The sequence below is a fragment of the Notamacropus eugenii genome, chromosome 1 (genome assembly GCF_028372415.1).
Source record: "Notamacropus eugenii isolate mMacEug1 chromosome 1, mMacEug1.pri_v2, whole genome shotgun sequence".
Classification (NCBI taxonomy): Eukaryota; Metazoa; Chordata; class Mammalia; order Diprotodontia; family Macropodidae; genus Notamacropus; species Notamacropus eugenii.
This window is the reverse complement of record NC_092872.1, coordinates 443,122,020-443,144,278: the sequence shown is the minus strand read 5'-3', so window position 1 is coordinate 443,144,278 and position 22,259 is coordinate 443,122,020. Positions and strand designations below refer to the sequence as shown.

At 38.2% G+C, this 22,259-nt stretch overlaps 1 protein-coding gene across 10 annotated transcripts in view; it reads left to right on the top strand.

Annotated features, from left to right (window-relative positions):
* TTLL11 (tubulin tyrosine ligase like 11) overlaps positions 1–22,259 on the top strand; it is a 268,011-nt gene that overhangs the window by 185,759 nt on the left and 59,993 nt on the right. For 9 of the 10 annotated variants that reach the window (XM_072631816.1, XM_072631814.1, XM_072631812.1 and 6 more), the window contains 2 exons: positions 4,629–4,898; positions 19,788–19,894. In XM_072631816.1, coding sequence (XP_072487917.1) covers positions 4,629–4,898; positions 19,788–19,894 — 377 coding nt within the window. Of the gene's footprint in view, positions 1–4,628; positions 4,903–19,787; positions 19,895–22,259 lie in introns of all 10 variants that reach the window. The other variant, XR_011972101.1, reaches the window with a different exon arrangement.

The window sequence follows — 22,259 nt, the reverse complement described above, 5'->3', positions numbered from 1 at the left end:
TCTCTACTTTAACAGAACTCCAAGTTTCATTTTCAAACACCATTTTCCCAAGTCAATCTTTGTTTCTTCTTTCCTTCTTCTTACTTTCTTCTTCCTTCCTTTCTTCCTTCCTACTTTCTTTCTTTCCTTCCTTCTTTCTTTCCCTTTCTTTCTCTCTTCTCTATCTCTCTCCTTCTCTCTCTCTATCTCTCTCTCTTTCTCTCTCTCTCTCTGTCATATTCTATGTCTTCAGTAGGGAGCGGTGAGGAGAACATAGTTTGTGACATTGTGATCTTCAGTGTCTTGCTCAAGACATGGTGATTTTAGGAAATATTTTATTTTTAAAGTATTTTTTCGTTTAACAAAAATCTATCTTCTCTACCTCCTGCCTTCCCTAATCCCTATTGAAAAAGAGAGAAATATAAAACTTTTATAACAGATCTGCATAGTTAAACAAAACAATGTCATATTGATTTGACATACTTTTAAAAGTTCCTTTTAGTAGTATTATTTTTGCCCATGTAAATTGCCAGAGCTGGGTAGTAGACATTTGTTTTGACAAATTTGTCATCTGTCTTAGAAACATGTCCTTTGTGTTGCTGTCATCAGATTTATAAACAGCTACCTCAGTATCCCTATTTAGGGATTCATTAGCTACCAGTATTCATCTCTTCTTTCTCTAGCTCTTTTTGGGTAGTCTCTGGCCCTTCTTTATCATTCCTTGTAGGTCAAGCAGCTGCTCTCTCTTCAGAATACATGCAACTCTTTGTTCTTCAGGAACACACCCAAATTTTCTTTTGTAGACCAAAGTGTACAATTGTATTTTTCTTTCCTCTTTTGTATGACACTCTTCTACCTCTCCCTTTTTAAGTTTTGATTTGTTTTGTTTTTATATTGCAAACTTTCACAGATTGCCTATGAGGTTTCATATAACAAATTAAAGCGATTAAGTAAAATTAACAATATAATGACCTCATCTGAGAATTCATGCATCATTTCACATCTGTAGCACCCTCTTATACCACTTCTATTTTTTAATTATTTTGTTTTAATTAACATAAATCTGCTTTTTCCTCTTACTTCCTATTTCATTGAAAAGGAAGGAAAAGAAAGGCAAATCCCTTATAACAATTATGCACAATCAAGCAAAACAAATTCCCTCGTTGGTTGTGTTAAAAAAATATTATGTCTCATTCTATGCCCTGAGTCGAAGCTTTTCTGCCAAGAGATTGCTAGTACTTTTTGCCATTGCTCCTTTGGCGTCATGTATGGTCATTGTTTTTATCGTAGTTCATAGCTTTTTGTCTTTGCAATATTGTATCATATAAATTGTTCTCTTGGTTCTGCTTATTTCATTCTTCATCAGTTTATAAAAATTTTCCTAATGGATGTTTTTATAATGTTGGTATTGTAGTATACATTGTTTTTCTGCTTCTGCTTACTTTACTCTGCATCAGTTGACATTTCTTTCCATGTCTCTTTGAAATCGTTTCCTCATTTTTTACAGCACAGCAGTATACTACAGTATACCTTCATATTCACGTTGTTGTTGTCATTCAGTTGTTTCAGGCATGTCCAACTCTTCATGCTCCCAGTTGGTATTTTCTTGGCAAAGATACTAAAATAGTTTGCCATTTTCTTTTCCAGCTCATTTTACAGATGAGGAAACTGAGACAAACAGGGTTGAGTGACTTGCCCAGGGTCACACAGCTAATAAGCATCAGAGGCCAGATGGGAACTCAGATCTTCCTGACTCCAGGACCAGTGCTCTATTCACTGTGCCATCTGTCTACCCTTCATATTCATATACCAAAACTTATTCAGCTGTTCCTCACTCAACAGGCCTCCTTTTAAGTTTCCAGGTTTTTGCCATTACAAAAAGAGCCAAGACATCCAACTAAAACCTTTTTCCTACTTTTAAAAATCTTTTCGGGGTATAGAACTATCAGTGGTATAAATGAATTAAAGGGTATGCACTGTTTTGTGTATAAATTGTCTTTCAGGTATAATTCCAAGGTACTTTTCAGCATGGTTATATCCATTCACAGGTCTACTAATAGTATAGAAATATGCCTGTTTTACTATAGTCCTTCCAGCATTTATCATTTTTTTTTGTTGTCACTATCCATTTGATGGGTGTATTCTACTTTCTAAACCTCTTCACAAAGGTCGTTATCCCTTATGCTACTTCAGATCCTCTGCTCCTTCAAAGCTCTCATCTCTCTATCTCTTTTTTAAAGGAATAGTTAATTGATAGCGAGGGCGGGGACTATTTTATTTTTGTCTTTTTATCCCCAGCACCTAGCACAGTATTTGGCACATAGTAGGCACTTAATAAATGTTTGTAGATTATTAATTGTCCTTGATAATCTGGAGTGTGAAAAGGGTATTTCTAACCCCCTTCTCCTTTTCTAGAAGATAAAACTAGCCTAAACTTAAGATATAACATATATATACTTTGCATATCATTGCAAAATTCTTCCTGGTTCTCATCCTGATTAATATTCTCAGCTTTATTGGTTGAACTGCTTGTAGAATTTTATTCTTTGCTTCCTAAGTAACACTTTAAGAGCACTACAGCTTTTGATTACTTGACAGTCACAGTCTACTTTTCTCCCCTTCTCTCACTGACCTCTTATTCACCCATTAATTTGTCTTACTTATCAATTGGTTTTACTTGCCTTTTCTCACTGTCCTTGCCAACTATTTTTCCCTTGGGTGTTTCTCTTCAGATTTTTGCTTCTCAGTCCTTTTCTTTTGTCAGATTGAGTCTTCCTTCAATTTATCCTCAAAGTCCCTCAACTTTCTCCTCCCCTAAATCCAATCTCTGGCCTTCTTTATGCATTCAGTCACCTCCAAATTCTTCCTTATTCAGTTTAAAACTTCTGTTCTCCAACTCTTCCCACATTCTTCTCCCGCCATAGTCATAAAATCAATATGAGTTTCTTTTTAGTTGTTGTTTGTTTCAGTAGAATGTGAGTTCCTCAAGGCCAGGATTGTTTGATTTTTGTCTTTTGATCTGTAGCACCTAAACCTAGCACTTTGCTGTCACTGGAAGTGCTCAGGATGTGCCTTTAATGGTCAGCCATCAAAAATACTGAAGAAGAAATTCTCCAAGGTTCTATGTTGCTAAGATTCCTTGGTTAAAAGATTCACTGGTTTCAATGTCATGGCAATCAAAAGAGAAATACAGAGAGAGAAACCCAACTGTGCTATTCATAGTCAATTTCCTTTAAAATGACCTATCTGTAAGAAAAATCAATGAATTATTCATTGGTATGCTGTGTTTTGATTAAGGCCCAACCAGTTAGAGTTTATGATATCCTCTGTCATCTGAGGACACATTTCCCAACTATTTGTTCCCCTATCCTTCTAACTGAGGTCCTCCCATGCTTTCCCGAGATTTAAGGCTTGGTTACTTTAGCAGTAGTCTTAAAGTTTCTGACGACAGTAATATTGTTAGCTTTCGGTACAAAATATAATGATTTACATTTTGTTTGCCTTTTTTGCATGTGCATGGGGAGAGGACTTGTGTCTGTCAATCATATTATGATTAATCTCTGCTGGCAAGATTTGGGTACAGAATTGAATGGGTCAAAGATGCTATTCCCTTTTCCCAGTGAACTCTGGAATGCTATGAGCCCCATTATCACCGAAAAACAAACAATCTCATCATTTTATCTTGGACTGCATGGAATTAATAGAATGTTAGATATGATCCTGGAGGAATCAGTTGACTCTCTTAGCCTCAGTTTTCTTATCTGTAAAAGGGAAAACAAAAGTAGTACCTCACAGAGGTGTTGTGAGGATTAAATAAGATCAAATGTAAAATGCTTTCTAACCTTTAAAGTTACCTGTTATTACTAGAGCTGAAAGAGGTCTGGTTAGAGACCATATAATTCAACCTTCGTATTTTACAGAGAAGAAAACTGAGACCCAGAACAATAAAGTGATTTGTCAAAGGTGATACAGTAAGTTAGTGGAAGAGCCAGTCTCTTGACTCCCATTCCCTCTCTTTCGACTCATCGGAACTTATTTCAGCAGTATCCAACTAAAATATTACATGGATAATTTTCCCTTTAAAATGAAAAAGTCATGCCAAAGGTAGGTGATTTATACAGTTTCTTTGTGAACTTAAAGTAAAAAAAAAATATTAAAAACAGAAAATCAATCATAGTTCTGGATAACATTTTTTCTTTTCACATCTTTGATAGAACTGTTATAATAGCTTTTCCCCCAATATATGTGTCTATGTCAATTTTACAGTTATTATATTCCTAATAATTGGAGTTGTGATCAGATGAAGGTTAGATTAAAAATATTATATTTGGCATCAGGAGACTTGGATTCAAATATTGATCAGACTATTGACTAGCTGTGTGATCTCCACCTTTAGAGACCTTAGCTTCGCTGTCTTTAAAAGAGATTGAACTAGATACTTTCTAAGGTCATGTACTATAACTTTCTTTATTCTGTACTGTAACATTGTATGATCTAAGATCCTTTCTAGTCCTAACACTTTACGTTTTAAGATCACTCTGGTGTTTTGTGCTCTTAGATTTCTTCCAGCCCTAATACTTATTACCTCATCTGTTGTCTGGTAAATGCAATAAAGGAAGTTCTATTTGTTTGTTTTTGATGTACTTCAGATCTGAACAATGTAATAAAATATCAGGAATGAGAGAAGAATCCAGAGAGGGAACAGATGGAACACAGCCAGCAGAAGTTTTTGATGCAGAGGCTTATATGAACAACGAAGCCAGCTTACCCTCAATCTGCCTCAAGCAAGTATTCCCGAAGTATGCGAAGCAGTTCAACTATTTGCGTTTGGTGGACAGGATGGCCAATCTGTTTATCCGATTCCTTGGAATAAAGGGGACGACAAGGTTGGGACCAACAGGGTTCCGCACCTTCATCAGGTTGGTAAGGCTAAATTTCACTCTGCATTTTCTTAAGCTATATATGGAATATCCCTGTCTGTCCCTACTAAACTGGAGTGCTTCAGTGTGGCTCAGTGGAAAGAATTTTGACATGGAATCAGAGGATCTGGGTTCTAATTCTGCCTCTGATAATTATTACTTTTGAGACCTTGAGGCAGTCATTTAAACTTACTGAACTCAGCTTCTTCACCTATAAAATGTGGGGTTTCTGCTGCATATCTTCTGAGGACACAGATACAGATATGTGATCTTATGACCACCACACTTTCCTAAAGCTAATAACATTAATAAAGCACTTTATGTATATTATCTCATGGTCTTTAATCCTTGAAATTCCTTGTGAGGTAAGTGACCCAACCAAGTGTTACTCTTACCACTTTCTAAAATGAAGTAATCAGGGCTCAGGGAGTTGAAATGATTTGATCTGGGCTACACACCTAAAAAGAGGTGGAGCCAGGACACGAAAATGGGCCTTCTCTTTCTTAGGTCACTAATTACTCTACTCTGATTCTCCAAGTAAATCATATGTGCATATGTGTACAATATGTGTGTGTGTGTGTGTGTGTGCATGCACGTAGGCATGTGTATATATCTATTTATAATTCCCTTGAAAGGAAGATAAACAGGAAAGATAGAAGTTTGAATAGGTTTGCTCAGCTTTAAATACAGATCATAGCCACATTAAGAAACAACGTGGCATGGGAGATAGAGAACTGGCCTTAGAGCCAGGAACAGGTGAGCTCTTGTCCCACCTCTAAAAAACACTATCCTCGTGACCCTGAGCAAGTCACATAACTTCTCTGTGTTCTAGGCCATTCTCTAAGAATGAAATTACAGAAAAGGTAACAACCTTCATTGGTGGGGGGAGTTTTCTCTGTTCCAGTGAAATAACAGATCCAGGCCCTAATAATCATGGTATTTATATAGTCCTTTTTAGTTTACAATACATCCATCATCTCCATCAGTCCTCACAGTTTACCACCCTTGTGACCTTTCTGGGCTGTAGTTTTCTTATTCATCAAATGAATAGGTTGCACCAATCTCTACTAGTGCTAAAAGTATATCTGCGTATGCATGCATGTATATATGTATTTATTTTTACTTCAATATTTAACAGATCTATGATTTCAGTGCAATTGGACAAACATAATCAAATACCTTTGATGTGCAGAGGACACACAGGCAAGAATCAAAGTTTGCGTTCTACTTTTGGGATACTATTGGGACATATATAGGTATTGTACGATGATAATTAGAGCTCTATTAGGGGGACTGGAGGAAGCCTTCTCAGAGGAGATGGCACCTGAGCAAGGCCAAATATCAAAGGAGTCAGGGATATTGAGATAAGGAGGGAGTGCATTCCAAGCATGGAAATAGACATGAAAGTGGAGGATGGAGTATCAGACTGGGGAAGCAGCTAGTAGTTCTCATTTACTGGAATGTAGAGTTTATCAAGGAAGCAGTATGCTGTAAGGCTAGAAAAGGGGAGACAGGGCCAGTTTGTGGAGAGCCTCAAAGGCTAGACTGAGGAGTTTGGATTTTATCCTCTAGGCAGTCAGGCAACCACTGAGGGTTTTTGAACAAAAGAATGACATATTCAGGCCTGTGTCTGAGGAAAATTACTTTTGACAGCCGTTCAAAGGATGGATTGCAAGTAGGAAGAATCTGGAAGCAGGGAGACCAGTGAGGAAGCTTTTACAATAGGTCAAGTGATAAGTGATGAGAGTCAGAATCAGGGTGGCAGAGGTGTGACTGCAGAGGTTGGGATAGTTGCAAGATTATGTTGTGGAGACAGAATTGGTAGATAAGACAAATGATTGGCTATGAGCAGTGGGAGACACATAGAAGTCAAAGATGATTTTAAAGCTGTAAGCCTGGGTGACTTGAAGGATGGTGATACCATCTACAGAATAAAAGATAGGTTTAAAGACAAAACTTCAGTTCCATACTGAATGCATAGAGTTTGAGGTATCCACAAATATTTGTATTGCTGTTTTTCCTGTACCAATAAAAATTGCAGTCTATTCCATTAGTAAGTGGTCTTTATGAGTTGCTTTGATTAAAAAAGTAATCATGATGTGGCCAAAGTTCTGGTCATGATTCTCTCTGAACTTAGTTTGGGTGTCTTAGATGACATAGACACAGTCAATCATTGGAAAGGTCCTCAAACCTTTTCCACTTAGGGGAACCTCCCTGTAGTCTTCCACAATCCAGTCACCTCTAAACCCAGAAGAGACATCAAGGGTATCAGCGGAGGATGTGTGTATATAATGCATGATAAAAGCTAAATGTAGCAAGCATCCTAATTATTTTTTAACTCCCTATAGCAAAAATATAGTAGAGTAGATAGACTGGTAGACTTGGAGTCCAGAAAGGCTGATTTCAAATTAGGTTAACCTCTTAGAATTTCAATTGACCTGTAAAATGGGAATAATAACACCTATGGTGTTTTCTCAGTTTTATTATGAGGCTCAAAATAGATAATATATGTAAGGAGCTTTCCAAAACATAAGGTTCTATACATTTCTGTAATAACTATAATTATTATCCTGTGACATTATTATTTCTATAGTGTAATTATTATTCTATAATAATTATTGTTGTTACAATTTTTTATAAAACACAGGAGAGGGTGGTGGGTAAAGGAGAAGTTAGAGCCAGAAGGCACCTTAGAAAGTTAAAACAGAGTATTCAGAGTGAAAGGGACCTTAGAATATTAGACATGAAAGGGGCTTTATAACAAAGAATGTTATAAATGGAGACAGAAGCCTCGTATGATGAAGAAAACATTGGATTTAGAACTGAAGGACCTGGATGTGAATCCTTTCTACTACTATTTATTACCTATGTAAACATGGCCAAGTGACTTCACTACTCTTCATTACAAAATTAAAGACTTTGAACATGTTATCTACCAGTTTTAAATAGCTGGTCCTATAACACTTAAAATTAATATGTTAAAACTGGGTTAAAGGAAACCTTATATGAGGATTATTATGATGTGGTCTTGCTCAGCAGGGCATAAGGAGATGACCTCAGAAAAGAGATTAGAGTGAAAACTGTCCTAATAGAGAGGTGACAGAGTCAAAAAAGAAAACTAATGTGATATTAGGCTTCATTAATAGCAAGAAGTAAAAGATGCCAGGCAGGCACTGTATGGGAGGAAAAGAAGATGGGCTGGTCATGTGGCAAAAGCAGGCAGTGGCAGGTGACCATCCAGAGTGCTCCACCGGTATCATTGTGCCATCAGGAGAAAACAAGGCCTCCAGCAGGGTGGGTGGGTCCCCAGTGGTGAACTTGGGAAGAAGATGAATGAGAGTCATGCAGAAGGGCACAGCATGGAGAAGCTAGAATCTGCATCATTGGAGGGAACTCCTGAATTGATAATGCCTGATATCCATGTGCATATTTGAATATATTGGGCAGCATTCATAGATCCAGGAAAGTTACAGTCTGTGTTGGGCTCTGGGAGTACAAATACAAACAAGCAGGAAGTCTCTGTCCTCAAAGCCCTCACTTTCTAATGGGGAAAGGCAAAGACAGAACTGAAAAGGGAGGGGAGGGGCATCAAGAAAAGCAAAAGCCAAGGGACCCAGATAGGGAGGAGGCAGAGGTGATCTGAGTGATGATAGCATGGCCTGGAGCAGAGGAGTATTGTTTTCAGTGCCACATTTTAGAAATCCCATTTTAGGAAAGAAGATGGACCAAGGAAAGTTATGAGGATAGGGTATTAGAAACCTTGTGATGAGTATCAGTTGAAGGGATTGGGCATATTCTGGAGGAGAGGAGCTTGACTTTGTCATTCTTTTACTCAAAAACCTTCAGCAACTTCCCTATTGCCTATATGATACAATACAAAATTCTCAGCCTGGCACTTCTCACAGTCAGCTCCCGCCAATTTTTTCAGTTTTATTTCAAACTATTCCTTTTCATAGATATACATTCTAGTCAAATTTGGCTGCTAGCTGTCTGTTCTCCGACCTTATCCCTCTCCCTCTTGCCTCATCATACTTACACAGTCCATTCTCCATGGCTGGAATCCACTCACTCCTTATATCTACTTCATAGAATCATTGTCTTTCCTAAAGGCTCAGCTCAGGTGCCATCTCCTCCACTTATTTTCCCTGATTTGTCCTCAGATTCTCAAGTTATCCTGTACTATACTTACATGTGGACATAATTCTCTAATACCACTCTCCCACCACCCCAACCCTAAGCCCTGTAATCTCATTGAGGACAAGACTGTTGTGTTTTTGTCATACTCTTCTTAGTGCCTAGCATAGAGCTAGACATTTGGATATAAAAGGGCTTTATTAAATATTTACTGTATAGTCCTTCACATCATGAATTTGAAAGACTATTATGTGGGCAATATTCTACTTGGCCCCAGAAGGCCAATCTAGAACCAATAGATAGGAATTTCAGAGACATATTTAGGTTCCATGCCATGGATAATTTATTAACAATCATGGCTATCCAGATTGGAATATTCTGCCTTTAAAGGTAGTGAATTCCTGCTAACAAGCAGAAACTGGATGACCATTTTCTCAGGGATGCTGCAGGTGGGATTTTTTGCTCAGATACTACTTGGATTAACTATGACCTCTTAGGTCTCTTCCAACTGAGGATCTGCAATTTTAGAGAAATGTGAATCCTCCTGGATCTGCTTTTTAAGATGTAGCTTCAAATGTGTGCATATATAGTATGCTTTCTGATTTTTCATTCCTTTGTTCTCTATAATTAAGTCTATTTGCATGAAAAACTGATTTTTGTTTCTTAAGAATCTATTAGTTCCTGCAGTCATCATTCCAGTCTGTGGCCACGCATTTGTTAGTGGAAATGATCATGAAGTGGAGAATTAAGAATGATGTCTTCAGGTGGGGAATAGATGGCATCAGCAGAAGGAAGGACTGAGGCAAAGAACATTTCTTCCCCTACAAATGTCTTTAGTAATTAAGAATCCGGGAAGAAAAAAAATGCTGAAAATATTTTATAACAGTCAATAAATTTTCCAATTGCACGAAGAGATCTCAACGGCTCTTTAATACAGAAAATTCTCTCTGTGCTACGTACTTAGAGAAGTTAATAACAAGTAGTTGTCTTGCTATATTTTTTCTTCTTGCTTTATATTTTTTTCATTATAAACTTAATACTTAGCCAGATATTTACATTCTAACTGAACGCTGTGCCCCGAAAGTGTCATAAGATATGTAACTGGTAGGCTAGACAAAGTCATAGAATCGTGGAGATAAAAAAGGATCTCATGGGTCATCTGTTCTAACACCTATCAGACAGCACAATAGATGGACAGTCACTACCTATAGATAATAATAGTTTACAATGTCTATGGTGCTTTACTGTTTACAAAACTGGATTTTCCCAATAGCCTTGTGAAGTGTAGGTAATACACTTATCATCTCCGTTTTACAGAGGAGGAAACTGATGGGATGACTGACATGCTGTGATTTGCTTGTGGTCACATAAATATTGAGGGAACCTGAAGTGCCATGACTTGCCCATGGTCACATACCTATTAAGTACTAGAGTCAAGATGTAGAATCACAGAATGCTAGAGCTGGAAAAGGGACCTGAAGAGATCGTCTGGTTCATCTTCTCATGTTAGAGGTGAGGAAATGGAGATCCATAGAGGTGAAGCAAGTTATCACACAGTAACTGGCAGAGTTGGCAATGGGACCCAGGTTTCCTCCTTCCTAATTCAGGGCTCTTGCCAGTCCGCCATGCTGCCTCAGATCAGTGAAAGGTAAACTCTGTTTACGTCTGTACCACCTTTCTGACAACTGCTCAAGTACAGACAGAGCAAAAAAGATAAACATTCCAATTTAATTTATTTTCAGTGTCCATCTCTTGTAATGTGTTGCATAGCTCAGCAATTTTACTAGTGAATTATGCTAATGTCAGTCTGGCCATATTATATTTTTCTTTTCTACCAATAAAATGAGAAATAATGAAGTGTCTCTCTCTTGTCTAGACTTAGTTCCATAAGGCATATTTTCATTTCTGTCTCTCAGTAGGTATATGAGAGCTGAACATACTGTCATTTATCAAGCACCTCTTTTTAAAACTGCTGGGGTGAACAAAATTGGTTTGGGTTTTTTTTTCCAGATCCAGAAATCTGTTGCTGACGTCTTCTTTTGAGGGAAAATGCATTTTACTTCTTTTCTTTTGGTTAATATTATTAATTTGGGGGCAATCTGAGCAATCCATGGTTTTTGCTGTTGCTATTTAATAGTATCAGTTGTGTCTGACTCTTTGTGACTCCAGGAATCGTACAATCCATGGAGTTTTCTTGACAAAGATACTGGAATGATTTGCCATTTCCTCCTCTGGCAAATTAAGACAAACAAGTTGAGTGACTTGCCCAGGGTCACATAGTTAGCAAATGTCTGGGGATGGATTTGAGTTCAGGCCTTCCTGACTCCAGGCCTAGTGCTCTATCCACTAAGCCACTTAGCGGCCTCCAATTCATTGTAATAGCAGCTTTTTCCCCTTCCCAACCCTCAGTTCTTACAAAGGACTACTATACCCATTTACCTACCCTGCCTGTATCATTCATTGCCTTCACAAGGAGATTCCAATAGTCATCAAAATACTTGTTTATCTCTATAAACCAATGGCACCTTAGCATTTTATTAAATTTATCATTTGGTATAATTCCCTTCCCTCCAACTTTGCCAACTGGTCTTAGGTAGAATTTTGAATCACAAAATGTTAAAGCTGGAAAGGACCTTTAAAACACAGGACTTTAGAACATAGAACATTAAAGCTAGAAAGAACTTTAGAACATAGAATGTTAGTTTAGGAAAGGACCTCAAAAGGTCAGCTTGTCCAAGTTGTTCATTTTACAAGTGTAAAAACTGCAGCCCAGAAGGGAGCAGTGATTTGCACAACTTTACATATGATGCAGCCATTACTAGTTCTCTGGCTTTCTTACTTCCAATCCAGTGCTTTTTCTGATATGATCAGTTAACAAGCATTTATTAAGTACCTGCTTTGTTCTAGGCACACTGGGAATAAAAAAAAGACAAAAAATAAAACAATCCCTGTCCTTAAAGAGCCTCTATTTTTATCAGGGGAGGTAGGGCTTTATGTATATAAAATAAATGCAAAGTAATGTGGTGGGGAGGCACTAGCAACTGGTCTCATGGAGAGGATAAGGCTTGAGCTGAGCTTTGAAGAAAGCAGAGATGAGGAGAGGCCTCATATGTGCCCAGGCATGGGAACACAACCCCTTTAACAAAGGCAAAGAGATGAGAAATAGAATGTTGTATGTGAGGAACAGATAAAAAAAAAGAATATTTGGCTGAAAAAAACTTAAGAGTGTGTGAAGGGCGCAATAGGATATGATTAGGCTAGAAAGTTAGGTTGGCATCATTTTGTGAATGGCTTTAAAGGACAAAGAGAGAAGTTTGTATACGATCCTAAAGTAGCCATTGAAGTTGATTGAGTAAATGCCATGGTCAGATCTGAGATTTAAGAAAACCGCTTTGGCTGCTGTGTGAAGGGTGAATTAGAGGAGAGAAACTTGAGGCAGAAAGAACAATTGAAAGACTTAAAATCATCGGGGTAAGAGGTTATGAGAGAGCCTGAACTAGGTGGGTGACCGTGTGTGGAGAGAAGGCATGGATACAAGAAATGACAAGGAGATGGAATTGACAAGATTTGACAACTCTTTGGATATATGGGGGAAAGGAAAGTGTGGAATTGAAGATGACTCTGAGATGGCAAGCCTGGATGGCAAGAAAGATAGTGGTACCCTCAACAGAAAAAGAAAAGTTTAGAGGTAGGGTGCATCTGAGGAGAAAGATAGTGAGTTCTGCTCTGGTTATGTGGAGTCTGAGAGGCCTATAGGACAACCATTTGGAAATGTCCAACATTTCCAAACAATCTCTCTTGCAAACAGCAGTACCTACATCCAGATCAACATTAAAATGTTCTGCCAAGAGCAGTGTCTTTTAAAGCCAGATGGCAATGTCTACTAGCATGCAGGAGAAATTCAGAAACAGGAAAGCTTTTAATATACTTGCATGTGATTCTTACATTCGACTTATCATAATTCAGTGCTATACTGAATATAGTTCCCTTGCCAGCGAGTTCTCTGCATGAATAATTTTCCAAGTTAGAGTTCTATATGGATCCCAAGTTCTTTATAGATCCAACAGAAGAACTTCAACTTCAACAAACATTTATGAAGTCCCTACTACGTGCAGAACTTGGCACTGGGGGAGATGTAAAAATTAAATAAGACACAATCCCTTCCTTCCTAAAATTCGCTATCAGCAGGAAAAGTATAACACATACACAAATACCTGCAATGATAATTCACATTTCTATAGTGTTTTAAAGCTGTTTCTTTTCAGTAGTACCTGAAGTAGATGTAGCGCAAAGCTAATTATCTTGATTTTTACTCACAGGAAGATTGAGACTTAGTACAAGTAGTGTGTATCTGGGCTAAGATGAAAAAAATGTACGAGAGATGTAAACCACATCTTTTTGTATGGTCAGAGGAGGGAAGGATTATTCCCAATATGGGAATATTGAGGAAGGCTTCCTGGAAGAGGTGACACTTTAATTTTACTTTAGCAAATGTATGGAATACAGGCAGGCCTAGTTGTGGCAAGGGAGAGCATGCCTAGCATAGGAAACAGCCTGAGTAAAAAGCTTGCAATTGCGACAGAGTTGGGTGGCATGAGTAGGCTGTCCAATTTGAAGACAGAATAGTGACAAATCATGGCATTGGCAGCCATGATCAGAAATGATGAAAACCCTCACCTGATTTCATATCATGACCTATGCATGATTTGAACCAGAAGTAACTCCTATATATGTATTTCTAATATGGTTAATTATCAGCTATTGGGTTGACTGCTCTGGTTGATTAAGTTTTCTATTAAATAGAGAGTTGCCATATATAGTATATATGTATCCTCAATTTTCAAAGGATTGAGATATCATAGAAAGTACTGTCAAAGATCTTAGATCATAGATCACTAGAACTTCAAGTAACCTAGAAATCTAGTACTACTATCTCATTTTATAGATGAGGAAGCTGAGGCCTAGAAAGGTAAAGCAACTCACAATTTCAAACCCAAGTCCTCTGACTTCAGATTCAGGATTCTTACCACTTACTAAGCTGCCTCCCTTATTGTAGGCATCTTCTCTCAACCTGCCTTTATGTTGTTGTTTAGTCATTTTTCAGTCATGTCTGACTCTTCTTGAACTCTTTTGGGGTTTCCTTAACAAAGATATTGTAGTATCTTCAGCTTTACAGATGAGGAAACTGAGGCAAACAGGGTTAAATGACTTTTCCCAGGTCACACAACTAATAAGTATGTGAGACCAGATTTAATCATCAGGAAGATAAGTCTTCCTGACTCCAGACCCAGTGTTCTAGCCACTGTGCCATCTAGCTGTCCCTACCTTTACATTACCTCTTATGATTCCTTTCTATGAACTTTTTGTTTTAGCCAAACCAGGTTTTCTCAGTTTCTCCCAAATATGGCTTATACCTTCCTACATCCACACCTTTCCTTTATTGTAAGCTTAGTCTAGGAGTCATCCCCTTGTCTAGCCCATCCTTTAAGGTAATCCAAGTTCCACCTCTTCCACAAAACCTTTCCTGACCACCTTAGTAGGAGCTGTAATGTAGTAAAAAGAAATTTGGAGTAAAAAAATCTTAGGCTAAGCACTCGGTCTCTTTTGGTCTTAATTTTCATATCTACAAAATAAAAGGGTATACTGGATGACCTCCAAGATCCCTTCTAGCGCGTAGTCCTGTGATCTTCTGACATAGGTTCACATGGCCTTAGGCAAGTTATATCACCTCTTCAAGAGGTGATAATCTGACTTCTATAATGTGGGAAAAATAATGCCTGTGCTACCTACCTCCCAGAGTTATTGTGAAAGTTAAAATAATCAATGTGCTTTGTTAACCTTACAGCACTATATGAATGCCAGCTACTTATGGGACTGTACATTTAACATCTGTAAGAGACCTTAGAGATCATTCAGTCCCAGAGTTCTTAACTTTGTGTGTATGTCATGAACCCATCTTTGAAAGTTTGATGAAGCTTATGGATCCCTTCTCAGAATGTTTTTAAATGTGTAAAATAAAACATATAGGATCACAAAGGAAACCAATTATTTTGAAAAACAGTTATCAAACTATGAAAAAGTTAACGGACCCCAAGTTAAGAACACCTGATTTAGTCCAACCCCTTTGTCTGTAAATGAGAGAAACGTGACTTGTCCAGGATCAGAGAGATACGGCAACACAGCTGTGATTATGGCTCAGATCTCCTGACTCCTAGCTCCACATCTTTTTACTCACAATTGCTGCCTCTGAAGCAAATGTTAGCATCTCCTATACTTGTTTGGTTTCAATGGAAGGGATTTGTTAGAATGGATACAGGAGAAGTGGAGAATTTTCTTTGGTAAATTATTCCTCCTGCTGTGTGTTTGACACTTCTATTTTCTACCTGTCAGAAAAAGTGACTTTATACCAGTGGTCAGTTAGACTTTCCTTTTTATACTCCATTAACCCAAAGAGCAGGGTAGGCAGAACTCACATCAGCTAGCTGGCAGTCAGTACAGGGAGCATTGATAAGATAATTAAATAAAATACAGAATCATCACTAATGATGTTGAAAATTTGCAATCAAAATTACTGTGATGCCTTTGGGAGACTAGAACAAGAAAAATATGGAGTCAGCCATTTAAAGAACAAGGTCTCACAGTCTGAACTGTCAATGAGTCCTGCCACATTTTGTCTGAGAGTTGGTAAGAGGATGCTGACATGCTTTGAAGGCTCTCCCTGGGAAGTAGTCAGTATTGTATGAACTGATGTCCTAGCAAGCACTGCTTGGAAAAGAACAGATTAAGCTATATAATTTGAGATTACCCATACACAACTGCCCTAAAATAATAATAATTCAGTATTTCTCTGGATCAATGAGCTAGCTATCTTTGGTACCCGTTCCTCACTGTAAATCTGAACCCTTCACATTTTATTTAGTGCACTTCATGTCTATCTTTCACTGGATCCTCCATATAAAATCTCTTCCATGCACGAAAAGCCTTTCTCTGGTTCCTTTTCACGTTTTGTGATAGCAGTATCATACAAACCATAGAATACCAAAATTTAATGAAATCTGACACATTGGGGTAGGCTCTTCAAGGCTGCTGTGGATATAATATAGGAATCATTATTTAATCACCAACCTAAGCAAAGGATAAACAAAGTGCTACAAGATATACAAGAGGGGGAAGGTCATTTCTGACTAGGAGAATCAAAGTGGGTTTCCTTGGGGAGGTCAAATTATAGCTTGCCCTTGAAGAATTGGTAGATTTCAGCCAAGAGACATACCAAGACATACCAAGGGCAAGACATACCAAGAATAGGGAATGACTTGAGCAGATGCACAGTGGTACACTTAGTCTATTTGTCTACAATGTATTCGTGTACATGAAGAAGGACCCATAGTATGAGATAGATCTGAAAAGGTAGGGTGGTGCCAAGGTCTTTAATGTCAAGGTGATTTTTTTTAGACTTTATTCAGTAGGCACTTGGGAGCCATTGAAGGTTTTTGAGCAGGAGAGTTAGCTGTGTAGATCACACACAACCTAGGAAGTTAGTCAACAAGCATTTGTTCAGTACTTGCTATGTTCAAGGCTCTGTGCTAAGTGGGATACAAAGAAAGGCAAAAATAGTGTCTACCCTCAAGAAGCTCACATTCTTGTGGGAGATACAACATGCAAACAACTATGTTTATACCAAATATATATTGAGGTAATCTTAGAGGGGAGGGTACCACAGTGGAGTGGGCATTCGGGTGAGGGAAGGTGGGAGACCAGGAAAGGTCTTTTATAGAAGTTAAAATAGGAGCCAAGTATGAAACGAAGTCAAAGAAGCCAGGAGGCAGATTAAGAGGGAGAGCATGCTAACAGTGGAAGACAACCAATGAAGAGACACAGAGTCAGGAACTAGCAGTGTTATGAAGGAAAGGGGAGAGACTAGAGGTGCTGAAACCATTTAGGAGAATATTTTAATAGTCCAAGTAAGCCATGAGAGTGGCTAGGGCAAATAATACAAAAGGATTTATTCTGTGAAGTTTGGATTCAGTCAAAGGGCTGCATCTGAGAACCTAGAGGGCCACATGTGGCCTCAAGGCTGCAGGTTCCCTCTCTCCCCTGGGACAGAGATGGTGGAACTGAATGGGGGAAAAACAAACAGTGAATGGGTCCAAAGGGTTAATTAACAGAACTCACTAATTGATTAAACATGAGGAGTAGAGAAAGAAAAGAACCAAAGATGAGTCTGCGGAATATAGCCTGGTTGGCTGGGAGAATAGTAGTATCATTAACAGAATTAAGGCAGTGAGGTCATATCAAGTCAGAGCATTTATTGGGGGCTTATTAGGGGTCAGGCTGTTAAGTACAAATTTAGAAGAGGAGATAAGGAATTGGGGTTTGGAACATTAAATTTGAGGTACCACTAAGACATAGGATCATCACCTTGGATTCCATTTAATTCTAAACCCGTATGTGTTCTTTGAGTCCTTAGGAACATTTGTCTATTCAGGTCCTTTTCAAATAGCTTTTATAAGGTCAATTTCATAACAGCAATCATCTCCAAAAACCCCTTCATCAACCCAAGAGGAGAATAAAAGAGTATGGGTATAGCTCACTGCTGAGTGTTTAGGGGAACATACAGGATTTTCTTGCTTATATAAAAATCCTTAGATGACAGATTGAAAGATTGGAGAAACTCAAAAGCCTTGAACACTCCCATATGTAAAATTGGCTCTTGGGATTCATCTGTGGAGCATTTTAAACCTGAAATTGCTTTTGGACAGCAATAATGTCTTCAGTGTATGCAAATGATACACTGTTATCATTTGATCATCCAAGCATATACCGTCAGCTGCCTCAACTTTTAACATTGGAGCCAGGGAGTGTTCTATGCCTTGAGCTTTGGGATTTGTCTTTTCTTCTGCTTCCCCAAGATTAATCAGTATAGAAACCAAGGCAGATGAACAGTGAAGATATGGGCACATCTGTTGAAAAGGAATATTATTCCTCTGAGACCTGATAGTCTTAAGACACTGCGGTGATGTGGACAGATGTATGGGGACAAACAGACATCATCACCAAGACAAATTGGTTAACTCAATCACCATCTTCACAAAATACATCTATTAGTGAAAGGGATCGTGAACAGAGAAGAATAAAATTTTATCTTTATTTAGCCTTTATCTCTAGGCATAGAACACTCTCTGGCTTCAGTGTTAAAGTTTAAGCAGTTGGCAGTATCTGCTTGCATAATAATAACATTTAATCTCCATCACCAGGAAGCCTTCTCTGTCTGATTCCCCTTCTCCCTCCAGAAGTTAGTAATAACAGCTTACATTGACATAATGCCTTGAGTGTTGCAAAACATGCTCATTTACACATAATACATATATTACTTATGTATGTGCACATACGTATACACATGTATGTGTGTATAGACACACACAGGTTTGTCCATCATGACAGTCCTCTTAGGTAGGTACTATACATAACATCTTGCTTTATGCTTCTATGATGTATTTGTCATGCAGTATTGTATGTTATAATTATCTATATTCCTGTCTGTATCTGTATTCCTGTCCTAAACACCCAACACCCAACAGTCTTCTATACACAGAAGGAACTAAATATTTTTATGAATGAATGAATTGACCAATCCATCACACCACCACCAGGAGTATAAAACTTGCATGTATAAAAGGCTACATGGTATTTTAAAAAAATCTATCAAAATCTCACAGAAACCATAGGACTCTTCTAGATCACTGAGTCTAGTCCTCCCTTCTACAGAGAGTAAACTGAAACTCAAAGAGGAAAAACAAAGTTCCTCAAGGTCACACAGTTAGTATGGCAGAGTCTGGGCTAGACTCAGGCTTGTTTAATGCAAGTAGCACTGGAATAATAGAAGCCCAGGAGTTGAGTCCTAACCCTTCTACTTCCTAACTATGTGGCTTTAAGAAAGTCATTTCCTCTCTTTGATCCTCAGTTTCCCAATCACTTAAATAGGAATAATAGTGCATGCCCTGCCTCCCTCATAGGTCTGTCAGGAGAATCAAAACAGAAAATATATATGGAAGTGTAACTATAAAGGATTTCCCAAATGAGGTTCTTGCATGATCTTATCCTCAATGCTGTTGTGAGAAAAGGACTTTGTAAACTCTAAAACACATAAACATGTAAATTATAGTCATTATTATTTAAGTACTTCAAAAGAGCTACAAATGCTCCTTCCCCACTACTGCTGGTTTCCACCCTTCTGTGTCATGATTACTTTCATTATTTTTTGTCATCAATAAAGTGCCACCCTGGTGTCCATCTTTCTGGTGATGAATATATCCATACTTAGGCTGGTCCTTGGGGCTGTGTCAAGTCCTATTCAACTCTCCAGAATATATTAGATCTTGTGTTGTACAAATGACCTTCAGGAACCCAGGGTCACCTTTACACTATGATATGTCATTAGAAGAGAACTTCAGGGGAAGGTGGTGGTAATGATGATGATGGTGATGATGATGATGTGAGTAGTATGTTAATGATGAAGGAGGTTTATTGTAATAATGATAATTATAATGATGTTAATGGTGGTAATGGTTGTTGGTGGTGAAGGTGATGGTTATGAAGGTAATAGTGGTGATACTGCTATTGCTTGTAATATTGATAGCACTGATAGTGATGGTGTTAATGATAATCTTGATGTTGAAGATGATGGCTGCTTTCAGCCGATCACCACTCTTACTTGGATTAATCCTACAATAATACATCTCCTAAATATCTGCACAGGAACTGCAAACTCAGTAGCAGCACCTTCTCAATGGCATCTGTAGATATTCTGTACATTGACATAACAAGAAGGTGGAACTCCATGGGCCTTGAACAGAAGGAATCAGGTAATCCATTTTTTTTTAAAATTCTCTTTCATAGACTGGAAGACCAAATAAGGGAGTTCTCTCCTTTCTAGGCATGCTTATTAATACTTCAGCAGGGGAAAAACTCAATCAAAGATAAAGGGAGAAAATAGCCTCTAAGAGGAATTCTGTCATTTCTATTTCTAAGGGATAGAGCAAGGATTAACTTTTCATGATGCAAAAAAGTGACCCTCAAGAAGTAAAAGACCTGCTTGATTCTTTGCCTCCTGTACATTCCCGTTAGCAGAATAGATCCTATATATAGGAAAGAGTTAGCAACCACCTTTGTGCTATAAATTCAGGGGTACTTAGAAGTGTTTCAGTAGCTAGTCTTAGTACCAAGGTCTATCATAGAGAAGTCTATTTTTAACAATCTCAGACCATGTCTAAACATCTCCATATGAGCTGCATAAAAGCCAGGAAATGCCTTATTGAAAATTTCCTTTACAGGCCTAATCTTTACTTCTGAGCACAAAAGATGAACATCACCCATGATATTTCAGAGTGAAAACAATGAAACAGTCATCATGACCATAGCCAACAGAGATCAGAGTTTCAGAAACATTCTCCCCCATTTCTTCCGCTGAAGGGGGTATCTCTTGGTGGGAACACAGCAAATGCCTTCACGTCACATTCTGGCTATTAACACATTCATCCAAAAAAATTCTTTCTTCCTGGGAAATTCTAGTATTAGTCTCATATTAATAATGTCTGCCTCTCGTTGTTGTTCTCCCATGCCAGCTATCAGCACTAGCATTACCCTGCTCAGTAAGAGGGGAGCTGGTAGCTTTGTTTCGTTGACAATGAGCCCGGTTGAAAACTCAGTTGCTAACCTTGCTCATTGGCCCTGGTGTAAGAGTGATGATTACCTAATTCATCCCCCTCTTCTTATCTTTGCTTTTGAAACAAGAGCTAAATTCACTGAATAATGCAATCCTTTGGCTCAACAAGGTGAGAGCCTCTATCACAAGGCTGCAGTTGGCAGCTAGCTTACAGTCTTTGCACTGGCAGTAGGGAGAGAGACTGGAGATCCAGCTCCTTCAGGGTAAGTATCCTGATTAATTATCATGTGAGGACTTAGAGCTCTTGTGTCACAATCATACACTGAAATTTCTGCTGATGCCTTCATAAAAGCCAAAGAAGTGTTTGGCTTCAGAGCTGAGTACAGACGGTAGCTAGATTCTGCAATGGGAAAAGGCCAGGATGAGGGGGAGGGGGACAGAGTGGAATTATTAAATATTGAAATTGATCAGGAGCTGCAGTAGGAAGCTATTTATCATGTTTATTCCTTCCCACCAACATTACCATCTGGCCCATTGTTCATTCGGGATTAGCTTTTCAAGTTCTGCTTGCATCTTAAATTGCTCTGTATTAGGAGCCCTAGCTTAGCACTGTCCAGGATATGTTTTCCAGGGTGAGTTTTTTGGGGAGTCTGCTATTGTATTTTCACTTTTGCTGACCCAGATGAGCAAATGAATAAAGTACTTATTTTTAGCACATCCTGACAAGTAGAATTATGGATTGTAAAGAAGGTAGAGGTATAGAGGTGAGTTACAGGGTAGAAGTACTGTGATCATCCCCATCTACAAATAAGGAAACTTAAGACAAGAGAGGTAAAATAATTGGTTGACAGTCACACAAATAGTAAGTATTACAATCGAGACTCTAACTCAGATTGTCCGACTTCAAATTACAGTGTGTCACCACACCCTACTGCCATACTTTTCTAAGACCATTTGTTCATTTATTCAGCAAATGCTTATTCAGCACTTCATATATTCAATACATTTGCAAATATCAACAATGTATTATAAAAATTATCTAGTAAGAGTGATAAAACATGTAGACAGAAAAATATCATAAACATGAATTTGATTCTAATTCTATCGTAGGATAATAACTAAAATTTGGAGTATATAAAAGGAATTCAAAATGCTATGAGAGCACATGAGGGAAAAATTGGGTAAGATTTCATGGAAGGGGTAACATTTGAGCTGGGCCTTGAAAGATGAGTAGGCTGTCTATAAATTAGAGCTGAGCTCTGAACATTTGAATTCAGCAAGCCTTACTTTAGTAATAAAGCCCTGAGACTTTCATGGAGACATCACTTGGGAGCCAGCCAAATTATTATCTCCAGTTTAGAGGACAAAAGAGAAAATTTGTTTCTGGATGGGTATCTGCAGCATAGCCAGTGACTATAATCTCTAAGTGCCAGATGAGACCAAAAAGTGTGAAAAACTCTGTTAGGCCAAAGTCAGGTACAACTGATTTTGTGGCAAGCACACTACTACAAACTTCAACCATTTTGCTTTCCTCTGATTATGAAATGAGGAGAGAAAGCATTTGA